The sequence below is a fragment of the Canis lupus genome, chromosome 1 (genome assembly GCF_048164855.1).
Source record: "Canis lupus baileyi chromosome 1, mCanLup2.hap1, whole genome shotgun sequence".
NCBI lineage: Eukaryota > Metazoa > Chordata > Mammalia > Carnivora > Canidae > Canis > Canis lupus.
In genome coordinates, this window is record NC_132838.1 from 102,959,808 (window position 1) to 102,986,123 (window position 26,316).

The following is a 26,316-nucleotide window of genomic DNA, read 5'->3' on the forward strand; positions in this document are numbered from 1 at the left end:
AGATGCTCAACCACTGAGCCACCCAGGTGCCCCCTTTGCCTTCATTTTTAAATATTTTCATTGGACATATAATCTAGATGGCAGTGTGGGGTTTCTTTTCTTTATAGTAATTCAAAGATGTCATTTCATTTTTACTTTTATACAATAGAGATAATTGGCATGTCACTGGTGATAAATGTGTCACTGGTGTTTTAGAGAATGAAACAAGGGTGATGGATCATAGTGTAGAGTATGTGTTCACTATCTCCTATTCTGTCCTGTGTGCCAGATACTGCTCTAGGCACCAGAGGTGCAGGCCACAACAGACCATGTGTCCCGAGGGAGTTTACACTCTTGCAGCATTGAGAGAGAAGTATACAAACACAGGTAGCAGGAAGTGCTATGGGAGAAAGTAGAAAAAGGATGTAGGTTTCTTTTGGAGGAGGTGAAATCTGACTTATGGTTTCAACTCTATTCTCTACAGGCTCAGTTTTGTGGATGTGACAGTTCTTGGGCAAAGCTAGAAATCTTGTGTGTTGAGCAAGATGAGCTCCTCTGCGAACATCTATGTTGACAATGGTTCCTATGACAAGCTCCTGTCTTACTTGATGGGCCTGGATCAGTCTCAGCTGGAGGAATTCAAGCTGTGTCTCCAGTCCCCACAGCTGCTGCTTGAGAACTTCCGGAAGATCCCCTGGGCAAACTTGAAAGCCATTGATCCCATTAATCTGTTATGTCTGTTGAGTGAATACTTTTCAGAAAAACAGATGTGGGAAGTGACTCTCAGCGTCTTTGAGAACATGAATTTGACTTCGTTGTGTATGGAAATTAGAGCAACGATGAATGGTGAGTGGGTCCACATGAGGGATGGATGGACAGATGAACAGGGGCACAAAGAGACATCTGCCTGGAGCTCATAGGAGCAAAGAGATTGCTGCTGGATTTTTATGGAGTCATACCAAATTGCTAGCTATACCTAAAAAAGAATCTCCCTGGTGGGCTATGAAAGTTTAAGGTAAAGGTATAAAGCTACAAAGATTTGGAGTTCCATCCTGGGAAGGAATGGTGATCCAAAGCAAAAACAGGAAACTAAGAGGTACACTCAGTTGTGTTGCAAATCATCTTTTGAAAGTACAGTGCGGGGATCCCTGGGTAGCTCAACAGTTTAGCGCCTGCCTTCGGCCCAGGGCGTGATCCTGGAGTCCCAGGATTGAGTCCTGTATCAGGCTCCCCACAGGGAGGGAGCCTGCTTCTCCCTCTGCTTATGTCTCTGCCTCTCTCTCTCTCATGAATAAATAAAATCTTTTTTTAAAAAAAGTACAGTGCATTTCTTCCAATGCGCTGTAGTATTAGTAATTTGAGTATAACAGGAGTTTCATGTTTGCTTATGTAGGATTTTTTTTCCTGCAAGGGAAACACTAGGGAAATGCCAACAAAACTGGACCCAGCTGAGCCAAGCCATGAAGGAATATACAAAATGCACACATGCACATACATACTTCAAACATCTACCAGCTACCCTAGCGTGAGCCACACCCACCCAAAATGTACTAATTTTAGATCCTCTCCTTCCACTTTATAAAACCTCACAAGCTATAACCCTTCCCACATCCACAAGCAAGCATCAGACCTTTAAAAATATTTTTAAAAAGTAAAGTGCAAAAAATAAAAAAAAAATAAAAAGTAAAGTGCATGCTGTTTATGGTGGCGTTGCAGTAGTTAGCTACCTACCTGGTGTGCTGTTGTATTGTGTAGTATTGTAGTGGTGATGTGTTTCATAACCAGTGAATAAGGGTAAAACTGTGCTACTGGTTTTGTTTCCATCATTTTTTTTAATGTATCACTGATCCATTTTCCTATAAAATAAAGACCCATGTGATTTTTATCTGGTGAGCCTTAGGAGTGTATATGCGACTTTATGGCGGAACCAGTTGTCTCTAAGACATGGGGAAAATCATCCTAACTTTTGCTGGTACTTGTTCAGAGCTAGGCATTGATCCTGATGACTCCTATGCATTTTTTTTAAAGATTTTATTTATTTATTCATGATAGTCACAGAGAGAGAGAGAGGGGCAGAGACACAGGCAGAGAGAGAAGCAGGCTCCATGCATTGGAAGCCCGACGTGGGATTCGATCCCGGGTCTCCAGGATCGCGCCCTGGGCCAAAGGCAGGCGCCAAACCGCTGCGTCACCCAGGGATCCGGACTCCTATGCATTTGAATGTAGTCTTTAACTGCACTCATAAGAAGGAGGTCCTGTTATTCCAGTATTGTAGACAAGGAAACGGGGACCCAGAGCTCAAGTTGCTCAAGGTGACTTGAATCCAGGTAGCAGGTCTCCAGAGGCTCTCACATGTTCATTTATCTTTAGGGTAGTTCTTTCTGGGTTCCAGGTGCTACTCTGAGGACAATGCCAGATGGGTAGTATCACAACTGAGAATGTCTTTGTCCTCTCACTGCATGTACCTTCCACCCTACCCAGGACTACGTCAACAGACTTTGGGTAGGTAAATCTGTAGTTCAGTAAACTTTCCTAGACAGACGAAGGGAAGTCAGAACTGGGAATTTTTTTTTTTTTTTTTTAAGGAATTGGACTTAAATTCTAGGCTGTCATGCTGGCTCTTTTGACAGGCAGCCCCAGCTATATCTAAAGCCTTCGATTTAATGTGTTAAGCTATGGTTTGTGGTAGCAAAGCTGTAATCTGGAGGGGTCTCATCACTGGGTTTATGTGCAACAGAGGAATGCAACGTGCCATGTAGAAGGTGTACAGATAAAAGGAGCTTGGGGCATGAGGAGGAAGCCCAGGATCCAGCTAGCTATGCAGATCAAGTCCTGCAAACCTTGACAACCAATGGAATTATAAATGTTAAGAGCCATGTCTCCTTTAGAGTTATTATCTCTTACAGGACATTGGCTCATAGCAGCTAAGCACTGGGCAGTGGAATAGGAATTATTGCTGTGTGAGTTAGACCTGGAAGGGGCCCTTGTAGCTCATGAAGAATGGAACATTCAGAGTGGTTTTGTGAAACATACAGAGTGAGGCTTGAGTTAGAACCCAACTGGTGGGGATCCCTGGGTGGCGCAGCGGTTTAGCGCCTGCCTTTGGCCCAGGGCACGATCCTGGAGACCCGGGATCGAATCCCACGTCGGGCTTCCAATGCATGGAGCCTGCTTCTCCCTCTGCCTGTGTCTCTGCCTCTCTCTCTCTCTCACTGTGTGCCTATCATAAATAAATAAAAAATTAAAAAAAAAAGAACCCAATTGGTGCTTTTATTTCTCTAGTATTCTGGTATACAGAAATATTAAAGTGGCTTCTATGAGCTGGGCACTGTTCTACATGCTTGGGATAAGTAAGCAAACAGAGGCTACTCATTTGTGCCCCTCCTTCAGTGGGGGGTGGGGTGGGAAGAGAGGTACTGAATGTGAGAAATACATATACTACGTGGTGTGTTAGGAGGTGACAAATGCAATGGCAAGAGAGAAAGGTGAGTGGGGAGAGTCTTGGGTATGTACTGTAGGGATCAGGTACAGTATTAATCAGGACTGCCTAGCACCATCAAGCTAAAATTGAGCAAAGACTTGGAGGTCAAGCAGTGAGCCATATGGGTATGGGGAGAGAGCATTCCTGACAGGGGATGGCTGGGTTCAGAGCACCTGAGTTGATGGACCTGAAGACGTGATTCCTTTGTCTCTTCAGTCTTAAGCTTGTCAGAGTGATAGTTGGCTCTGTAGAGAGTATCATTGGCCATTTTCAGCCTAGGTATCTCAATATCCCATCACTGTTTGTTTCAGAGATGGAACAGGCATTGGGACCCCAAGATCCAAACCAAGAAGAAGCAGAGATGCCAGAGGAAGAAAAAGGTTTGTATGATACTTTATGGTGATCACAGACAGATTGCTTCATGGGGCATCCTTTTATTGGATCTATAACTGCCACCACCTCTGAAATTTTCTTCAGTTTATAGCATTCAGGAAATTATACCATTCCCAACCTGTTCTTCCACTGCTGCTTGTTGAATAATAAGTTACTGTAACCTGGATAATTTCTCTGACTCTACTCTGTTCTTAGATTATAGTGTCTGTTTCTGGACTTTATGATTTTGTTGCATTAATAGGTAACTTTTTTTGTACCAGTTGACTGCTGGAGATTTCCATGTTGACAAAGTTATACATGCAGCTGTGGAACGGGTTTGGTTTTTTCCAATATTCGTACTAGTGTATAATCCAGAAAGAATCATAGAAACCTAAATCTTGTAATGAAAAACATCAATCCATTTCTCAACTCTTGAGTTCTGTTCTGTAGAAGCAACTATACGCCACTCTAAGCTGCCACTTTCACTATTCCTATGCTCAAAAGGGATTAACACTGCAACCTCTTGGTTTTTCAATCAATTGTCATGGTAGGCAAATACCTCTCTCCCCCAATTATTTTCGTGGAGCAATCAATTTTCAGTGTCCTGGATATAAATCGATGCTGAGCCACATAATACATCAGGATTATATGCTCTTTTCTAGAGCTGCCATAATATATTTCCACAAACTGGGTGGCTTAAATAACAGAAGTTTACTCCCTCAATGTTTCTGGATTAGTCCAAAATTAAGGTATCAGCAGGGCCGTGCTTTCTCCTAGGGTTTGTGGGGAGCAGCATCCTCGTTTATCTGGCTTCTGATGACAATCCTGGGCTTGTGGCTGTATCCCACCAATTTCTGCCTCTGTGGTTACATGGCTACCTCCTGTTTTGTGTCAGAACTCTGTCCCTTGTAAGAATACATTTGGCTACATGTAGGGCAATCCAGGAGAAGTTCCTCTCCTCAGAGTCCTTACATTTGTTATACAAGGTCCTGGGGATTAGGATGTGGACATATTGCATTTTTGGTGGTGGTGGTGGGGTATCGCTGTTCAGCCCCCTACACATATCGTTTTTGGGGAAATCCATTGCCTGTTTGAGCTAACTCCTTTTTAAACTTTCTGTGCTATCATTATCTCCAAATTCGTTGGGAAGTGTAATGCAATGGGATGTAACAAGGAACCTATCAGCTCCCTTGTCACTATTTCTAGACAGTTTCCTGAAGCTGCACATCCTTCCCTATCTGGGACTAGAGACTCTCCTGGGCTTGATTTAATCTCAAATTCCACTTTCTACTCTTGAATGTTGCTGTCCCCCTTTTGCTTAGGTCCTACCTCCATCTGTCTTCCTTACCACTGTTTCAGGGGTCCCCCTTTATAATAACTTAGAAAAGTCAGTATGGGGGAATCTCTTTGAGAGCTTGCCTGATAATTTCTCTAGTGTGCCCGTGATGAACAGCATGGGTATAATTGTCTGGTTTGAGAGTGCTTCTCCTTCTGTTTCTTTTTTTTTTTTTTTTTCTTTTTTCTTTCTTTTCTTTTCTTTTTTTTTTTTTTTAAGATTTTATTCATTCATGAAAGACAGAGGCAGAGACCTAGGCAGAGGGAGAAGCAGGCTCCCTGTGGGGAGCCTGATGCGGGACTCAATCCCAGGACCCTGGGATCACGACCTGAGCCAAAGGCAGATGCTCAACCACTGAGCCACCCAGGTGCCCCTCCCTCTATTTTTCTGGTCATCTAGTGCCCAGTGTGGCTAAACCTTGATAACTTAGGTCATATACAATGTAAGAAATTCCTATCTCTTACACTATGAAAGCCTATGGGGTCCTCCACCCTTGTGTTCTGAAATGTTATGGGGTGACTAGGCTTGGGGGTCCTTACCCTCTTAATTGGGATGGATACTAAGCAGGACATTTAACTATAAAAACATGCTTTTCTGCTCTCAAATATTCAGCATTATTATTTTTTTTTGGCATTAATTATTCCATCTCTGTTCTTTTTCTGCAACTCTAATCAGGCATTGTGTTTCCTGGGACTAACATTAGATCATAACTTTTTTTTTTTTTTTTTTACAAAATTTATTTTTTAAATTATCTTGGGTATAGTTGACATGTTACATTGGTTTCAGGTGTACAACTTAGCGATTCAAAGGTTTATACATTATGCTGTGCTTACCATAAGTGTAGCTGCCATCTGTCCCATTACATCAGTATTATAATATCATTGACTAATATTTCCTATGCTGTGCCTTTTATTCCTGTGACTCATTCGTTCCATAACTGGAACCCTGTATCTCCTCTTTACCCATTCTGCCTTCCCCCCAGTTGTAACTTTTTAATCCCATGCTACCATCTCTGTTTTTGTTAAAACTGTTTTAAAGATTACTTCAACTTTCTTTTTCTTTAATATTTATTTATTTATTTATTTATTTGAACAAGAGTGAGCGAGCACGAGCTGGGGGAGTGGCAGAGGGAGAAGAAGCAGGCTCCTAGCTAAGCAGGGAGCCCAATGCAGGGCTCAATCCCAGGACCTTGGGATCATGTCCTGAGCTGAAGGCAGATGCTTAACCAACTGAGCCACCTAGGCTCCGTCTTTTCTTTCTTTTTTCTTTTCTCTCCTCCCTCCCCTTTTCTTTGCTTTCTTTTCTTTGCTTTCTTTTTTCTTTCCTTTCCTTTCTTTTTTAAAGATTTTATTTATTTATTCATGAGAGACACAGAGAGGCAGAGACACAGGCAGAGGGAGAAGCAGGCTCCGTGCAGGGAGCCTGATGCGGGACTTGATCCCAGGACTCCAGGATCACGCCCTGGGCCCAAGGCATGCTAAACCTCTGAGCCACCCAGGGATCCCCCCACTTTTTTTTTTGAAGATTTATCCATTTATTCATGAAAGAGAGAGGCAGAGACACAGGCAGAGGGAGAAGCAGGCTCCTCATGGGGAGCCTGATGTGGACCTGATCCCAGGACCCTGGGATCTCGCCCTGAGCTAAAGGCAGATGCTCAACTGCTGAGCCACCCCGGCGCCCCTCCCTTCAACTTTCTATCATACCTTTTGTGAAGTCTATTTCACCAATAATAATTTTAGTATCAAAACTCTTAACAGTATTTCTTCTTATTAATATCCTTTTCAAATATAATATCTTTTAAAATTTTTCTTCAACTTCTGGAGCAGTTTTTGGTTCCCAAAGTTCTCTGTTTCTTGGTTAGAATAAAGTGATTACACAAGCAGATATAAATGGTACAGTGTGCTTAATATTTTAGTGTCTCCTATATTATCAATTAATTCCATAAAGGTAGCCAGCTTAAAAATTTGGTGTTCTTCCAGCTTTTCTTCATGAATTAGATTATATATCAGTTTGTATCAAACAACAAGCAGTACAAACATATTAGCCTCACTCTTTAATAGCTACTTTATATACCATTGTATGGGCATATCATATATTGTATGGCCTATATATAGCTTACACTGTTGGTAGAAATTTAGGCTTCTGGGTGTGTGCATATTAAACAGTACTTCTATAAACATCCATGACCCATTATGTACATCTGCAAGTATTTCTGTAGAAGATGTGCCTAAGCTAGAACTCCTGAATCAAAGCACATGCAGAATCTAAGCTTTGAAGGTAAATTGATCTTCTAAAAGGCTGTATAAAGTGACTTCTCCAATGATACTATGAATGTTTGTTTTGCTGTCCTGCTATCAACACAGATTCTTTTTTTTTAAGATTTTATTTATTCATGATATATATATATATATATATATATATATAGGCAGAGACATAGAGGGAGAAGCAGACTCCTCACAGGGAGCCTGATGTGGGACTTGATGCCAGACGCCAGGATCTCGCCCTGAGCCAAAGGCAGATGCTCAACCACTGAGCCACCCAGGTGCCCCAACACAGATTCTTTCAAATATTTGCCAACTTGATAAAAATTCTGCTCTGATTTAATATTTGGTTTGCATTTGTTCTATGAGTGAGTTGAAAACTGTAATTGCTTTTAGCCTGTTTATTTCTTGCAAAATAACCATTTATTCTCCCCTTCTACTTTTTTGGGGGTTTGTGCTTGCTCTCTTCCTTTTCTTTTTAATTTTTAAAAAAAATTTTCATATTTTTTTTATTGGAGTTCGGCTTGCTGTCTTCTTTATTGACTTGTAAGGGCACATTACTCATAGAAAATGAATGACCTCGTAGTCTGTCCTATAGATGGCAAGTATTCTCTGTCATGCAGTTTTTCTCTTTTGAATTTACATGTGTGTGTTTATGTTCTGCTTTATTTCATCTGGATAGCAAGACTTCTCTTGGCTAGATGGCGGCGAGGCAGAGACAGGAAGGGTAGCTCTGCTGTAGCTGCCACCTGAGGTTTTTTTTTTTTTTTTTTTTAAGATTTTATTTATTTATTCATGAAAGACACAGAGAAAGAGAGGCAGAGACACCGGCAGAGGGAGAAGCAGGCCCCCTGCATGGAGCCTGATGTGGGACTTGTTCCCAGATCCGGGGATCACACCCTGAGCCAAAGGCAAATGCTCAACCACTGAGCCACCCAGGTGTCCCTGCCACCTGTGTTTAGATTCACATGTTTTCCAATTCTTGCTGCATGGAAGGGAACAAAGGGCAGGGGGAGATGGATTTCCTTGTACTGAGGAAGAAGGTCCTAGAGGAGTCCCTCTTTGAATCCATGAGATCCATTTCTTAAAGGTTGAATGGTCCAGTCTTGAGGTCAGTCCAGAACAACAGTTCTTGTCTGGAGATGGGGTAAAGCTCTGCAAGGTTGAATATTTGAGGCATGCCAGCCTTCAGGGACCTTTGATAATCTGAGCAGAAAGGACCCCACCTCCAGAAGATGACATTTCTCCTCTGGTAGGTAAAAGAAAAAATGTTTTTCCATTCTTTCCTGCTTATTTAGAACTTCTACACCAGGGAACTGGGGTTCAAATTAGTTGAAGTATCCACAAAGCATCACAGCCCTAAAGAAAATGCGAGGGTGGGGCTTTGGTATTCCTACTCTCCTGCTCTTTCCACTAGAAGTAAGTGTGTGTGTGTGTGTGTGTGTGTGTGTGTGTGTGTGTGTAGTAAAAGGAATCCTCTCCACCAAGATATTTAAGCCACAAGACCAGAATGCATGTACAACTTTATTTTCGTTAGCAATTCCCACACCCTTGTTACTAGAAATTATTAGTAATCCTATCGGTTCTACTCTCAATATGTACCTTAAGTCGATTCATCTTCTTTTAAATACTATCCTCTAGTTCTTCACAAGCTCTATTCAAGTGTTTCCACAAAGAACCAGGGACCTATTGTTGTTGCTGTTATGTTATCAACGGATATGTTTGACCAAACCTACCCACTTTGACTTAAACAGAAGCTGCTTCATAAGTGGGTTCTTTGCTCCTTTCTTGTACCATAACTCCCTCTCCAAGCAACAGTGACCTTTTATTTTTTTTTAATTTATTTTTTATTGGTGTTCAATTTACTAACATACAGAATAACCCCCAGTGCCCGTCACCCATTCACTCCCACCCCCTGCCCTCCTCCCCTTCTACCACCCCTAGTTCATTTCCCAGAGTTAGCAGTCTTTACGTTCTGTCTCCCTTTCTGATATTTCCCACACATTTCTTCTCCCTTCCCTTATATTCCCTTTCACTATTATTTATATTCCCCAAATGAATGAGAACATATAATGTTTGTCCTTCTCCGACTGACTTACTTCACTCAGCATAATACCCTCCTTTTAAAAATGTAGATTAGGGCTTATTATCTCTTGACCTTTAGAACAAAGCTACTTGTGACCAGCCCCTCCTCACAGTTGAGTGCCGCTGTCGGGTACCTCTTTCACTGTGCTCTAGAATGTTCTTACTTTTGTCTCAGGGCCTTTACATTAGCCCTTCACTCTGCCTGAAAGCCTCTCTTTCTACATCTTGGACTGGCGGCTTCTTGTAATCCTGGTGTTAACTGTCCTGCAGAAGGCTCTACAGATCCCTTCTGCCCTTCAAAGGGCATTCTCAGTCTCATATTCTGTGTTTATTTGTGTATATATTCAAACTATTCTGCTATCTTTGCTACTTTCTACCACCATACTCCTCCCAAAAGCTAGACTCTCAGAGGTAGAACTTGTTTGTCTTGCTCAAGGTTTAATATTAAAAACTTACTATTCCTAAGGCTGAAATTCATTTTGACCATTGTTTGGTTTTTGCCTCACTTCTCTGTTTTAGTTCACAGAAGAAGATACAGAGAGAGGATGAAGGCTAAAATATTGATGATGTGGGACAACATGCCATGGCCTGAAGACCATATATATCTCCGCAATGTAACTGAGAAGGAACATGATGAACTGAAGAGCCTCCTGTATCCTAACAGGACTGGAGCCCAGCCACAGACAATCATCTTGGAGGGAATAGCAGGGGTTGGGAAGACCACTCTGGCAATGAAGGCCATGCTGCATTGGGCAGAGGGCTTTCTCTTTCAGCAGAGGTTCTCCTATGTTTTCTTTATCAGCTGCCATAAAGTTAAAGACATGAAGGATACCACATTTGCTGGCTTGCTTTCCTGGGACTGGCCTGACTCCCAGGTCCCCATTGAAGAGCTCATGAGTCACCCCGAGAGGCTCCTGTTTGTCATCGATGGCTTTGAGGAAATGGACATGCCTTCCAACTTGGACAACAGCCCACCATGTACAGACTGGTATCAGCAACTCCCAGTCAACAGAATCCTGTTCTACTTGCTGAAGAAAGAATTGGTTCCCATGGCTACCTTACTGATCACAACCAAAGAGTATAGAACCAAGGATCTTAAAAAGTTGTTACTGAATCCATGGTTTGTACAAATCTTAGGGTTCACAGAGGGAGACCGGGAAGAATATTTCATCAGGTACTTTGGTGACCAAAAAAAAGCTAAGAAAGTCTTGTATTGGGTAAGAAAAAATGAGACCCTGTTTTATTTCTGCTCTGCCCCCCTGGTATGCTGGACTGTGTGTTCCTGCCTGAAACGGCAGATGGTAAGAAATCCTCATTTCCAGATAAGCACCCAGACCACCACCAGTCTGTATGTTCATTTTTTCTCCAGCTTGTTTGCCACAGCAGAGGTGAGTTTGTCAGAGCAGAACTGGCCAGGGCAGTGGAGTGCCCTATGCTCTCTGGCTGCAGAGGGGATGTGGTTTAGGAACTTCACATTTACAAAAGAGGACCTCAAACACAAGTGCCTGGAAGCCCATCTCATTGGTTCTCTCCTCAGGTTGAATATTCTTCGTAAGGTAAATGACTGTGAGGAGTGTGTTACTTTTACTCATCAGAGTTTCCAGGTGTTTTTGGGGGCCATGTTCTATGTACTTTGGGGGACAAAAGGATCCATTGGTGGCCCTGCAAAGCATGAAGAGATGAGGGTGCTACTGAATAATGCTTTGGTTGACAGAAACTTCTATTGGAATCAGATGGCTCTTTTTTTCTTTGGCCTTTTAAAAAGAAGCCTAATAAGAGAACTGGAAGATACTTTGTGTTGTAAAGTGGGTCAAAGGATAATGGATGAATTATTAGAATGGGCAGAGGAATTAAAAAGTTATGACATTGTCCTTAACCGTTTTGAGTTCCTACACTTTTTTTCATGCTTATATGAGACTCAGGAGGAAAACTTTGTAAGGCAAATTTTGAGTCATCTCCTTGAAGCTGACATCAATATTTTTGGGAATCAACAACTCCAAGTTTCTTCATTTTGCCTAAAGCACTGTCGAAGTTTAAGTAAGCTAAGGCTTTCTGTCACCAGTTCCATCCTTCAAACGGAATTGACTTTCAGTGTGGAAACTCTGGAGTGAGTAATGCAAACCATTTCCCTCCCATCTTTCCAGGCTCTGAGTTCTTCCATGAAGAACTGGGGATATGTTATGTTATCATTGGTTATGATTGACCAAGCACTCTAGGTCATTCCAACCTAGAAGACTATTTCCCTTTAGGTGTCCTGTAGGGATTCCCCAGGTACTTCAGTTGATCAATTTTGCGGTGGAGCTTCCATTTCAGGTCCTGCAAAGTGAAGGTGTATGTGCCAGGCATTGTGCTAAGATCTCTACCAAAGCTATGTCCATTACTGAATGGAGGGTAGGGTGTTATTGCCACTCATAGATGAGAAAACTGAATAAAAAACTGAATTTTCTTATGTCAGTATAGCCACTAAGCAGCTTAGCCTGCATCAATGCTCAGCTCTCTTCCAGAGCTCCAGATCTCAAAATGCTGGTGCCTCTCCTTTGAGCATGAGTTGGGGTGGGGATAGGTCCAATTGTGTCAACTAAATCCTGAAGCTTATTATGAAGAGTTTGTACTTTTGCCTCTTGGAAGAGGAATCCCAAAGATACTTAAACTACTTCTAGTTCTTACCCTATGACCTTTTCCCATTGCTGATATTGTTGACTTCCAGTCTAGGAGATAAGTCGATCTGAGTGTTCTAGATATTTTAGGCCCTAAGAGTGTTTTCTAAACTCCTCTCATGAGACAGAGGTTACTATGTGTTCCCAAATCCTTTGCTTGATCCTCAGACCTTCAAGAAATACCAGTTCAATTTTGGTTGTACAAATAGAAATTTTGAGAAGATTAATCTGTGTTTGCCCAGATTGGAATATTCATAAGATGTTTGGTTTTGGGGTCCGGAGTCCTTAATATTTAATATATATTGGCTGTCATTTATTTGTCCAGTCTTAGATTCCCTAAAACCTAAATAGGGGCTTTATTTAGGTAGTATTCACTTTGGGTTATGTAAGTGTCCTTACTACCAAATGTTTTCCAAAGGATAATACCATTTATTGTAAGGATTAATACTCCATCAACACTGTTCCTCACCTTACACACAATTATCCTAAAGCTGAAGATGTCATGTTTTCCCTAAAGTTGATAACAGACTTTCCAATGTTAAGGACAGTCTGTTTCCCTATAGTATTTCTTTCCCTTGGTGGTTTTTAATTCTGTTGTATCTCAGAATTAACTGGGATGTTAAACATATGAATAGGTGGCATGTGTATACACACACACACACACACACACACACACACACACATGCACACCATGGTTGGAAATATTGCTCTACCCAATGCTAGAATTCTGGGCTCATCATGTAGAATTTTATATTCTTCAGATGATTTTAATGTGTTCTTTGTTTTACTTTCTTCACTGGAGATAAAAAATCTAATTCATGATTTGGATGCTCTTTTACTCTTGTAAATATTGAGAGCCTACTACATTAAAGAAATTCCAAATTTCTAATAACCCTAAGTTCTAAATATTTGCATAAACCATTTTAATTGCAAAACTCTATGAAGGTAAGTTTTATTTATTTTTAACGGTCATATTACTTTTAAGTAACTCTTAAAAATCAGATTTAAAATGATAAGGTAATACAAATTCACAGCACTAACAAAGGTACAGAAACAAATAAGATGAAAAGTAAAAGTCCCCACATATCCTAAAACCCATTTCCTTTTTCTAAAATTTATTTTTTTATTGGATTTCAATTTGCCAACGTATAGCATAACACCCAGTGCTCATCCCATCAGTGCTCCCCTCAGTGCCCCCCCCCCCGCCCACCTCCCTTTCCACTACCCCTCGTTCATTTCCCAGAGTAAGGAGTCTCTCATGTTCTGTCTGAGGGTAAGTTTTATTATGTACATTTAGAGATAGAAAATTGGAGCATGGAGATTAAATCATATTATAGGTAACACAGCTCTGAATTTATCTTAGGTCTTGTCTGAACTTATGGATTATACCAATGGCCACCTTGCCCGTGGCCTCGCTTATGCAGTTTGTTTCCTCTGAAAAGGATGGTTGAGGATTGTTGGAATAAAAGATCCAGAACTGTAAGAACTATACTTTGGGGGCCATGATTTTCCTGCCTGGAATGCCAGTGAATTCCTACACTTCCTTTGGGACAGTTTTTGCCTCCTGTAGACCACCTCTAGGTGTTACTTTAGTAACCCTTCTTTCTTTCTCTCATAAACAACAAGGCCACATTCCAAGATTTATCAGTGGCAAGATATTTGCTCCGTGTTTTGCAATGGGCATGTGAGTGAGCTGGATCTTAGTAACAGCAAACTTAATACTTCTTCAATGAAGAAACTCTGTTATGAGCTGAGAAATCCAAGGTGTAAGCTCCGAAAACTGACGTAAGTGTGACACAGTTTGAAAAGTTCCATTGGAAAATAATCTGGCATTTTCCTCTTGATTGCTGCAGTGAGTATCTGTTTTCCAGAAAGTAAGCTCAGGTGCTTGGGAGAATAAAATAAATAAATGTGTTTGTGTGAGTTTAGGCAAAGACTTGGCAGTCTGTCATGAGTGATCTTGCATGAGAGGTACAAGTAGACAAACTAGTTTTTCCATAAGACTGCTATTTTGAGCTGAATATGAAGAAGCAGAAAACTTGTAGCATGTGATTGGGACAAAACATTTGAGGAGAGCCAGAGTTTATGTGGAGCCCTATGAAGGGTTGGGTCTTAAGGAAAGGTGGGTAGTTTGTGGTGAAGCATTTGTTCATTCAATGGATACTTATTGAGCATCTCTTATTCATTCTGAGCTTATAGCAGTGAATGGAATGGATAATTCTTGCCTTCACAGAGCTTACAGTGTTGGAGAAACAAGCTTAAATGACCAGAGTAGTGTACGAGACAGTGAAATTTCCCAAAGCAGGAGGAAATCGTTAAGGCACTCAGGGTGTGGAAGAGGAGGCTTTGCATTTTTTGATAGAGCTAGCAGAAGGGCCTCTCTTATCTCAAAAATATTTGAGTAAATATCTACTCACTGGAGCTGAAGCATCGTTTTAGACTGAAACCTCTCACATGATGTAAATAGAGATCACAGGGTCCCAAATCTGACTCAAAGTTAGAGAAGAATAGAGGTGGCGCTTGAATAAGCAGCCAGGGAAGAGCTGCTACCTGAGTGAGGACAGAGTGAGTGACTCTTGGAGTTCGAGAAGGTGTTGGGTTGGATGCTCTGGGGTCCACACCAACTTCCTACTGTTCCTCTGAAATTCAGTACTACCTTGAACTCTGAAAACCAGATGCATGCACTGATTCAGTGAGTTAAGAGAGATTTGCCAGTAGTGACTGTCCTCAAACTTCAGTGTATTCTGTGAACGGGATCAAACACACAGGAGGCAACCTTAAACATCCTTTATTAGGATATGACTTTTTCATCTTTTCCTCTTGCCCCTCCATTTTGGTCTTATCACTTAGTTCTAAAGATGAGGAGAAACAGATTTAAGAAAAAACAAGAGGAGAGATATATTCTCACCAGACCATCCTGGGTTGGGGTGTGTGTGCGGGTGTGTGGGTGTGTGTGGGTGGGGGTCATCCCCTGCCTAGAATAGTGGGCAGCTCCAGGGTCTCTTATGGCAAACTTGGTGGGGGAGAGGATTAATTCCTGATTGAATACTTCCAACTATGCTTCAATATTTGGATTCCTTATATATGTATATCCTTGAGGGAGGCGGTGCATGTGTGTGCATGTGTGTACGTGTGTGTGTGTGGTAGAAAGTCAAGAAGAGGAAGCATTCCCCTTCACGAGGCCAGCCATCACTTCCTCCCTTCCTCAGGTGCAAATCAATAACTCCTGTGAAGATTCTGAAGGAGCTTGTCCTTGTCTTACATGGTAACAACAGGCTGACCCATCTGAACTTGAGCTCGAACAACTTGGGAGTTCCTGTGTCCACGATGATCTTTAAAACCTTGAGGCATTCAGCCTGCAACCTCCAGTATCTGTGGTAAATCTCTGGTTTTCCAGATCTGTCCTCCACATCACCCCTAGCTTCGTGATGCCTTGGGAGGATGGGACTCAGCATGGCAGCAAAAGGGATGTAGAGAAAAAGGAACAAAGGGAACAAGTATGTGGGTACAGGGCAGTGCTTTGCAAAACTTAATGTCTACCAGACCCATCTGAGGGCGCATGTTAAAATGCAGGGTCCTGGGATCCATGCCCTAAGACCCAGCAGTGCTGCTGGGGGGCCTGATAGCTAGCATTTCCAATAGGCTCCAAGGTGGTGCTAGACCATGGACCACACTCTGAGTGGCACAGACGTGGGGGCCATCCTGCCTGGGGTAAGGATGAGGAACAAGGAGAAATAAGCTTTTGTGGAGAAAGGCCTCCAAATGAAGACCCCTCTTCCCTGGAGTAACTGCCTGTGTTGGGGCCCCTTTGTTAGGTTGGAATCATGTGGCCTTACCCCTCTGGTGTGTCGTCATCTCTTTGTGGAGCTCAGCAGGAACTCCAGTGTGAGCTTTCTCAGCCTGGGGGACAATGATCTCTCAGGTATGAAGGGTCTGCAGGGGCCCTCTGGGATGTCAACATCTTCCCTGAAGGAGCTGTCGTAAGTCCTCTTGCCTTGTCAAAATGGTGTCTTTGCAAGGTTAAGTGGCAGGGTGGGGTGGCAGTGGGAGCATTTCTGGGGGGAACTTGGGGATCCCCCTATTGTAGTTACCTACCCCCAATGACACACTCTTTATCTTCATTCTTTTTCACCCTACTCCTTAGGGCTCTCTCTTAAGACAGCTTTGCCCTCACCTTAATTGTGGGAGTTTTGCTTGCCAGCCTTCCCTAAACTTAGTGGTTTTATTTTTAATTAATTTATTATTAAGGATTATTTATTTGAGAAAGAGGGAACATGAGCGGGGTTGGGGGGCAACAAGGAGGGGCAGATGGAGAAGCAGACTCCCCACTGAGCAGGAAGCCCAATGCAGGACTTGATCCCAGGACCCTGAGATCATGACCTGAGCTGAAGCAGAAGCTTAACTAAGCCACTGAAGTGCCCCATTTTTTAAAAAAATATTTTATTTATTTGAGAGAGGAGGAGGAGGAGAGAGAGCACAACTGTGAGAGGGGGCAGAGGGAGAGTCAGATTCCTCGCTGAGCAGGGAAAAATCAGTGGTTTTAAACTGGGGGTGATCTTGTCCCCTAGGGGATATATGGCAATGTCTGGACACTTACTTGGCTCTCACAATTGGGAGAGGAGGATGCTACTGGCATGTAGTAAGTGGAAGCCAGGTATGATCAATATCCTTCAATGCACTGGAGGACTCCCTACTCCCCCTACACACACACACACACACACACACACACACACACACACACACACACACACACACACACCAGCACCAGAAAGAATGATCTAACCTGAAGGTCAGTAGGGCTGATATTGAGAAACTTCACCCTTTCTTCTTAAAGCTTTTGTTCCTTATCCAGTTTAATCTTTTCATGATGTTTCGGTCCCAGATGTGTGGCTAAAGGAACTGGGAGTTAAAGAGAAAGTGGGAATGGCTGAGGCTTACCCTGCACTTGTAACTTCCACAGCCTGGAGAAATGCAACCTGTCAGCAGCCATCTATCAGGATCTGGCACTGCACGTCTCTAGCACCCAGAGGACAACTCGACTATGCCTGGGATTTAATCCACTCCAAGATGATGGTGTGAGACTCCTCTGTGCTGCCCTGACTCATCCTGAGTGTGCTTTAGAGAGACTGGTGTAAGTTTCTCTTGGCTCCATTTCTAGAAGTGACTCTCCTTGGGGGTGGGCATGGAGGAAAACAAGAAGTCCTTCATTCAGGACCCATTTATATCATTAAGTTCTAACATGCATTGAGTGATTACTCCATGTGCTAAGCATCATTCTAAACACAGGTTTTGAGTAGCACCTTGGGATTTGTTGAATCAATCTGGAAGTTGTGCCAAGGACCTCAGTTTTAACAAGGATACTGGGACATTATGATCTAGTCAAACAACCTCTGAGCTCCTATCCCCAGACACAGAGCTGGGCACCAAGGTTGGGGTGGTAGACAAGACAGACAAGCTTCTTGCCTGTGTGGAGGATGCAGATGTATCAGTGAGATCCCCAAAATCAAAAACTAGTAGTTCAGCTAGGAGGAAAAACAAAGTGGAATAAGTAGACAAGAAGTAGTGGGTTGGTTTCCTGGTAGTCTTCTCTCATCAGTCTATCCAAGTAGGTGACACTGAAGCCACCAGACATTAAAGAAGCCACATGCAGAGGGAAGGAAGAGGAGGGCAGAGGATCTGAGGGTGGAGTGAGTTTGGGGTGTCATAGGAACAGCAAGACCACTAGTAAGGCTGGGGTAACGTGAGTGATGGGCAATGATAAAGCTAGAGAGGAGACAGGACGATGCCTGGAATATGCTCTGGTGGGAAGGAATCCATTTTGTTTGGAGGAGAAATGTCATCTGAGGACTGGAGTTTGTATGGGGACATACTCTGAAAGATCACCCAGACTGCTGTTGAAAGGTGGACTATAATGAAAGCAAAAAATAGGAGCAGAAGCAAGTGCCTGTAAATCAGGCAAGAGGATGAGAGCACATTGGCCAGAGTGAGATGGTAGGATTTGGAGTATACTTGAAGGTAGGAGCAATGGGACTTCCTGATGAATTAGTGGCAGTTTAGGAAGGAAAGAACTGAAACACCTCCAGGTGATTGGCTTGGCAGCTGGGTGAAAGGTGGTGCCATTTTCTGACATGGGGGAGGACAGGGGAGGATGAGGTTTGAGTGTAAGGGGTTGGTTTGGGACATGGGAGCATGAGATGCCTATTAACCACATAGAGATGTTACCCGAGGAGGTGTATGTAGGGCTGTAGGTCTCCAGGGGGTTGCCAGGTGAGGATGAGTCTACTGGTAGTGGTAGGTGCCAAGTGTGATTTCGTAGATGTTTTCTACTTTAGCTACACTGTGCTTCTCTGGGGCAGGTGTGGAATAGATGAAGAGATGGATTTTCCTGGAATTGGATATTGTTCAGGTGAGTATAAAAGGTACATCCAAGGGGGCAAATGGTGAAAGACCATAGAATCTGAGCTAGGGACCCAAGGGTTAGCACTCACTCAGCCCTGAGCCTCCAAAAACCGTAATATGGGATCCCTGGGTGGCGCAGCGGTTTAGCGCCTGCCTTTGGCCCAGGGCGCGATCCTGGAGACCCGGGATCGAATCCGACGTCGGGCTCCCGGTGCATGGAACCTGCTTCTCCCTCTGCCTGTGTCTCTGCCTCTCTCTCTCTCACTGTGTGCCTATCATAAATAAAAATTAAAAAATAAAAATAAAAAATAAAAAAAATAAAAAAATAAAAACCCCGTAATATTAATAGCTAATTAATACATATGTAATATGAACTAATATGACAGTTATAGGTTATATTAAGAATATATATAATTATGCTTATAGCAATATAATATATAATTAGATATTTAATATAGATACATTAATATATAACATAAAATATCTTATATATAATCTCTTTAATCATGATGTTATACAATAACATCATGTAAATATAACCTATCACCTATATATTTTAGATCTATAATATATATGGTATACATATTTATTATATATATCTAATGCTGATAGAATCTCTTTATATTCCATATCTCCTACAACTTGTATTGCACACTTGCCAAGTACTGTCCCAAGCACTGCCTGTCACGGCTCATGGGATCATCAATAGTGCTGTGATGGGCCATCATAATCTCCAGCTTAGCAAGAAATGAAGGCTGGAGGGAATAATGCAACATGCCTGACAATAGTTAGTAATGGCTGAGCAGCATTTGAACCCATGTCTGACTGGTTCCAGAGCCTTAGGTTCATTCCTAGCTGCCTCCAGGTCATTTAAAATGTTTTCCCTTCTATTTATTTTTTATTTTTACTTAAAAAAATTCTCGCATCAAACTTTTTTGACACGTGAGAAGTCCTATGTATTTCGAGTACAAGTTGGTAAGTTAGGGGAGAAGTACACACCCATGAGACCATCACCACCATTAAGGCCATACATGTATCTGTCCCCTTCCAAAGTTTCCTCCTTCCCCTTTTTTATTATTAAACTTCTTTGTGCTATCACTTAAGATAGAAAATTTAAATACATAGAAAATTCTAAATCTTAGAGAACTATAAGCACACAATACTGTACTGTTTAACTATAAGTGCAATGCTGTATGATAGATCTTCGGAACTTGCTCTTCTTGCGTTACTGAAACTTGAGATATTTTGACCATCATCCTGTTTTTTTTTTTTTTTTTTTTTTAAGATTTGAGAGAGCGCAAGCCGGGGGCGGGGGGCAAAGGAAGGAGAGAGAGAGAATCCTCAACAGACTCCCTGCTAGGAGCAGAGCCCAACACAGGGCTCAATCCTAAGACCCTGAAAACATGACCTGAGCTGAAATTAAGAGTCAGAAGCCTACCCAACGGAGCCACAAGGCACCCCAATCATTACCCCTTTATTTATGTATTTATTTATGTATGTATGTATTTATTTATAAATAATAGATTTATTTTTAATTGGTGTTCAATTTGCCAACATACAGAATAACACCCAGTGCTCATCCCGTCAAGTGCCCCCCTCAGTACCTGTCACCCATTCACCCCCATCCCCCGCCCTCCTCCCCTTCCACCAACCCTAGTTCATTTCCCAGAGTTAGGAGTCTTCATGTTCTGTCTCCCTTTCTGATATTTCCTACCCATTTCTTCTCCCTTCCCTTCTATTCCCTTTCACTATTATTTATATTCCCCAAATGAATGAGAACATATAATGTTTGTCCTTCTCCGATTGACTTATTTCACTCAGCATAATACCCTTTCATCCACGTCGAAGAAAATGGTGGGTATTTGTCATTTCTAATGGCTGAGTAATATTCCATTGTATACATAAACCACATCTTCTTTATCCACTCATCTTTTGATGGACACCGAGGCTCCTTCCACAGTTTGGCTATTGTGGACATTGCTGCTATAAACATCGGGGTGCAGGTGTCCCGGCGTTTCATTGCATCTGTATCTTTGGGGTAAATCCCCAGCAGTGCAATTGCTGGGTCATAGGGCAGGTCTATTTTTAACTCTTTGAGGAACCTCCACACAGTTTTCCAGAGAGGCTGCACCATTTCATATTCCCACCAACAGTGCAGGAGGGTTCCCTTTTCTCTGCATCCTCTCCAACATTTGTGGTTTCCTGCCTTGTTAATTTTCCCCATTCTCACTGGTGTGAGGTGGTATCTCATTGTGGTTTTGATTTGTATTTCCCTGATGGCAAGTGATGCAGAGCATTTTCTCATGTGCGTGTTGGCCATGTCTATGTCTTCCTCTGTGAGATTTCTGTTCATGTCTTTGGCCCATTTCATGATTGGATTGTTTGTTTCTTTGCTGTTGAGTTTAATAAGTTCTTTATAGATCTTGGAAACTAGCCCTTTATCTGATACGTCATTTGCAAATATCTTCTCCCATTCTGTAGGTTGTCTTTTAGTTTTGTTGACTGTATCCTTTGCTGTGCAAAAAGCTTCTTATATTTTAAACCACTAATGACCAGCATGTTCTTGATGTGCTCATTGCGTAAATCTGGGAAAGGATAAGTAACACAGATACTCAGCATGTTCTGGACTGAGGCTAAGGGGGACACCATGGTTGAATTCAGAGGCAGAGCCCGATGCTTGTGTCCCCAGGGGCCTCCATTTGGAATACTTTCCTGAGCATCTGTCTCTGTGGCTCTTGCCCCATAGGCTCTGGTTCTGCCAGCTTGGTGCGCCCAGTTGCAGGTACTTGTCAGAGGCTCTCCTTAAGAACAAGAGTTTGACACATCTGAACCTGAGGAGGAATAAGCTGAGAGATGAGGGAGTGAAGTTTCTGTGTAAGGCCCTGAGTCATCCGGACTGCAGCCTACAGAACCTGGAGTGAGTTCAACTGCCTTTCTGTCCTCCAGATGTTGCAAAGAGAGCATGTGAATTGACTTGCAAATGCCTGAGTTCCATGTAGAGCTGGAGCCCTGGGTGTAGACATGATTGCTCACATAGAGGAACTTCAGATTCTATTGGAGGAGGTAGATGGGGATGGGTGGTGGTGCCTATGGTAGGGGGTGGGGGTACTGGAATAACTGCTAAGGACCAACCACAACATGTTTTGGGTGTTCCCAAGACCACCCTGTGGGTTTGATGACTGACTCATAGAGGACTTCAAGAACTTGGCATGCAGTCCAATTTGTGGCTGCGATTTATTACAGTGAAAGTAGAAAAAGCAAAAAATCAGCAAAGGGAAAAGATGTACAAGGTGAAGTCCAGAGGCAAGGTGCAAGCTCTCTGTAGATGACATGGGGTGGAAGCTGCGTTGCTGTTCTGTCTACTTCTTTTCTATGAAGTAGATAGAGTCCTCAGACCTCCTGACCAGCACCCTCCTCTTCCCAGGGCTCAGAATTAGAAGTCTGGCTTTGGCATCTCTCTCTTCCTTAGAAGACTGTGGCATGGGCTCAGCTCAGGTACATAGAGCAAAGTCTAAGGATTCAAGAGTTATTCTTTTCCCCCTTATGTTTATTTTGTAGTTTGTCAGATTGTTCTTTCACAGCAGATGGATGTCAGGAGCTTGCTAATGCCCTCAGGCATAATCATAACATGAAGATTTTGGATATCAGGAACAATGATGTTCAGGATAATGGAGTGAAACACCTGTGTGAGGTTCTACAGGATCCGTATTGTGAATTGAACACACTTGGGTGAGTTGAAGCTGTTCTCTTTTCGGGAAGCCCCCCCCTCTCTACTCTTGCACTGGGAGGGAATAATATGCAGTCACCTGGGAATTCAAGAAGGTGGGGAACAACAAAGTTCTCTTGTTAAAAATATATTCTGCTTAATGATAAGGCTCAACTTCAGAGACAGTAGTTCATTCCAGTTACTCCCTCCTTGGTATATTGTAAGTATTCTTTGTTTCAATCAAAGGGATCTTAGGGAGGGGGCAGGTGCAGCATGTTTCCTGCCCCAGAGTCTTTTCTAAGGAGAAGCCTGATTTTAACCATAAGGTGATGTTTGTTCAGCTAAGATGGTTTAGACTAAAATAATAGGAGTTTTGGTTAAGTGTGGCTTACGTGATAGCTATTTTTCACACGGGTGGTGATTCTACTCACAAAATGCTTAGAGATCATACAGTATTTCTTTGTGGAACTCCTGCCATTTGCATTAAACAGATGGACCTTGAGGACATTATGCCCATAAGTGAAATAAGTCAGAGTTTTTTGTTGTTGTAGTTTTGTTTGTTTTGTTTTGTTTTGTTTTTGTTTTTTTTAAACCACATCCTTGCCCTTTAAGAAGTATCTTCAGGTGCAGTATTCTTTATCCTGTGGGTAAAGAAGAAACAGTCAGATTTATGCAAGTAATTCAGGGTTCTGTTTGTGCCTTAAAAAGAATCCTGGTCTGGTTTAAGACCTCACTCTCTAGGTGCCTCTCCCTGGATGTAGAAATGAATAAAATGTTTGCAACAGTTATTGCATTGTTTTTATTATTGTATTGTTTTTAATGATGAATCCCTGCCTAACATTCAGTTCATTTTCATCCAGTTTCATTCCCCAATGCTGTAGCCTTCAGACAGGCACCTGAGTGTCTTATTTGGGTTCACAGGGTCTCATCTTTATTATCACACCAGAGTTTTTCAAGGTCAGCATTACTGACACCTTGGGCTGGGTAATGCTTGGCAGTGGGCTCTCCTGTGTACTGTATGATGCTGAGCAGCATCCCTGGCCTCCACCCCCAGATGCCAATGGCACCTCCCAACTCTGCAGGCATTGCTTAGTCTTCCCTATAGGGAGAAGATCACAGCTCATGGAGAGACATTGGCCTAGATGACCAAGGGAATACTATTAAAGGTACATGGTCAAGGTCAACAATATATAACATAGTGGTAAAAGCCCTGCAGGTGGCGCTAGACCAGAGACAGGACACACTTGTGTGATGGAACCCATTTTTTCTTTTTTTTTTTTTTTTAAAGATTTTATTTATTCGTGAGACAGAGACAGATAGGCAGACAGACAGACGTGGGCAGAGACATAAGCAGAGGGAGACGCAGGTTCCATGCAGGGAGCTCGATGTGGGACTTGATCCCAGACTCTAGGATCAAACGCTGAGTGGAAGGCAGATGCTTAACCACTGAGCCACCCAGGAGTCCCAGAACCCATTTTTCTTATGTCATTCACTCCCTGTCCACCAAATAGTACCTTTACGTTGAAGCATTCTCTGGATCCTACCCAACTTCTTCCACCCTAAGGAAACCTATTCTTTCCCTTTATTCTTTACGTATCAAAATTTTCATGTATAGACACTTGTCCCGTTTCTTTGTACACTTAGGTGGAAATTTCCACTACCTTAAACTGATATAACACTTTGTCATTTTCATCTTTGAACATATGGTTGGCTAGCTACTAGGAATACAGATTTTGTTTTGTGGAATTTAGAAACAAAATGAAAATGTAAGGAAGGGGCTGTAATCTTATTTTAGTTCTTTCAAGGACCTTATAAGTAAATTCACATCCACTTTTTAAGAGCATTGTTTCTTTCACAGTTGGGCAGCCTAACATTCTGTTTCCTCATCTGGCAAATGGAGTTTGATATTGGCTACCTTTTACAGGACTGGTATATGGATTTAATGAGTTATGTGTAAGCATTTGGAAAAGTGTCCTGTATGTGGTAAACTCTCCACTGTAAGCCAGTTTGCTTTAACCACAGACTTTTTCCTAGATCTGGTCTCATTTCTAATTTCTCAGTCTTAGAGGACCATCTTTCACATTTCCTTCCCACCCACTCCTAGGTTGGAGAAATGCAATCTGACGCCTGCTTGCTGCCAGCATCTCTCCTCTGTTCTCACAAGCAGTAAAAGCCTGATTAACTTGAACCTTTTGGAGAATGACTTGGAGCCCATTGGAGTCAGCATACTGTGGAAGGCCTTGAAAAAGTCAATGTGCAAACTACAGAAACTTGGGTAATCCCCAGTGACTTTTATACTGGGAAGCACTAACTGAGAAGGGGGCTGGATGGACTAATGTTTTAAAGCAAACATTGAGTTCACTCTGCATTTAATTTGCTAAAGCAGTGCTGGCCAGCAGAACCTTTAGCAATGATGGAAACAGTCTGTAACTACTGTCCAGTAGAGTGGTCAGTAGCAGCCTGTGGTAACTGGGCACTTGAAATAGGGTTGGTGCAACCAAGGAACAGAATTCTTGACTTTCCTCAGTTTGAATTACTGAAATGGCCACATGTGGGTAGTGATGAACATACTGGGCAACATAGTCAGTGACAAGAAATGAAGAGTGTTGTAAGGAAGTTGGAATAGCATGTGTAAAGGCCCTGAGGTTGGACTACCAAGTTCTGTATTGCCCCTTCCAGGCATTGAAATAGAGCATTTAATTAGAATACTCTACCTTATTCAGTATTCTGGAGATAAGGTCAGAAACCTAAGTAGTGTCTTTTTAAATTTTATTCATTCAGGAGAGAGAGAGAGAGAGAAGCAGAGACATAGGCAGAGGGAGAAGCTGGCTCCCTGTGGGGAGCCTGATGTGGGACTCAATCTCAGAACCTGGGATTAGAACTTGAGCCGAAGGCAGACATTCAACCTCTGAGCCACCCAGGTGCCGCAAGCAGTTGGGTTCCCCCCAACACCAAGAGAAAGACCTTTAAATAGGCACATTTTAGCAGAAATCGTCTCCAATATCAAGGAACTTTTCCTACTTTGGGAAGTTGATCAAAAGCTATACATTCAGGACCTTATATTACCAACTTCAGGTCTAAGTAATGCATTTTAAAGGGTGTTCTATCTCTTTCTTGCAGGCTCAAGAAAGAGTTGTATGACCTAGTGAAGGCGGAGCTGGAGGAATTGCAGGAGAGGGGGTCCTTTCTAAGAGTCAAGTATAAATGGGATTTCAATGACCTTGAGGACAAGTGGTGGTGGTGATCCAATGAGGAGATGCCGTGCTTCACCATGAGATGGTCTTGGATTAGAACCATCAGGAGATGGCTCAGGTGTTCCTGTTCAAATGCACTATTACCTCAGTGTTTTTCTGCCATTTGTTGTAGGCAGCATATTAAATACCCAATCTCCATAATCCTAATCTAATTCCACATTTGCCCCCAAGACCCTACATTGGCGTTGCCTTAAGTTTCCTTTTGTCCTTCTTGGTGTAATATCTTTGATTCTCAGATGTTAAGAAGATTCAATAAAGCAAAGGATATTTTTAAAAGTACCTTGATAAAGCCTAAGGCCTCATTTCTGGTAGGTTAAGAGATGGGATAGATGTGATTCTAATTCCATCATTATTCTGTGGATACCAGTCAGATGGAGATCCAGAACCACTCCAAGTATGCAAATAAACCCCATTTTGGCTTTGTGTCTACCTTTGATCCATGGCTCTGTTGTATTTTACCCACCTGAAAATAGAGGAACATGGATCCTACACAGGATATAATGTGAAATTAATATCCTGCATGGGAATGCATATGAAGATAGGAGCTTATTACAATTTTCTTTCCCTTGCTCTATTATTCAATAAACAACAGCTTCACAAGTCTTAAGGAACAGTTGGATATTCATTTTATTTTACATTTTGTAGCTTATAAAATCTTCATGGTGTGTCTCAATCCTCACCAGAGCCCTGCAGGCAGAGACATTCTTCTTGATGAATTGAAAAATGAAAGATACTGACAGTGAATGCTTTAAAACAGATCACAGAAATAGTAAGTCAAATAATGGA

General features: G+C 42.3%; 1 protein-coding gene across 3 annotated transcripts; it reads left to right on the plus strand.

Annotated features, from left to right (window-relative positions):
- The first annotated feature begins 10,049 nt into the window (after nucleotides 1–10,049).
- NLRP13 (NLR family pyrin domain containing 13) lies at nucleotides 10,050–25,783 on the plus strand. Of its 3 annotated transcripts, none has more exons than XM_072809879.1 (9): nucleotides 10,050–11,621; nucleotides 13,798–13,956; nucleotides 15,381–15,548; nucleotides 15,987–16,151; nucleotides 17,132–17,302; nucleotides 21,317–21,487; nucleotides 22,129–22,299; nucleotides 24,381–24,551; nucleotides 25,397–25,783. In XM_072809879.1, the coding sequence occupies exons 1-9, from the start codon at nucleotides 10,060–10,062 to the stop codon at nucleotides 25,518–25,520; spliced, it is 2,862 nt and encodes a 953-aa protein (XP_072665980.1). In that variant the 5' UTR covers nucleotides 10,050–10,059; the 3' UTR covers nucleotides 25,521–25,783. The 3 variants fall into 3 exon arrangements, with proteins under 3 accessions (XP_072665980.1, XP_072666060.1, XP_072666106.1); XM_072810005.1 differs by having other exon boundaries at nucleotides 10,602–10,731; XM_072809959.1 differs by lacking the exon at nucleotides 21,317–21,487.
- The last annotated feature ends 533 nt before the right edge of the window (nucleotides 25,784–26,316 follow it).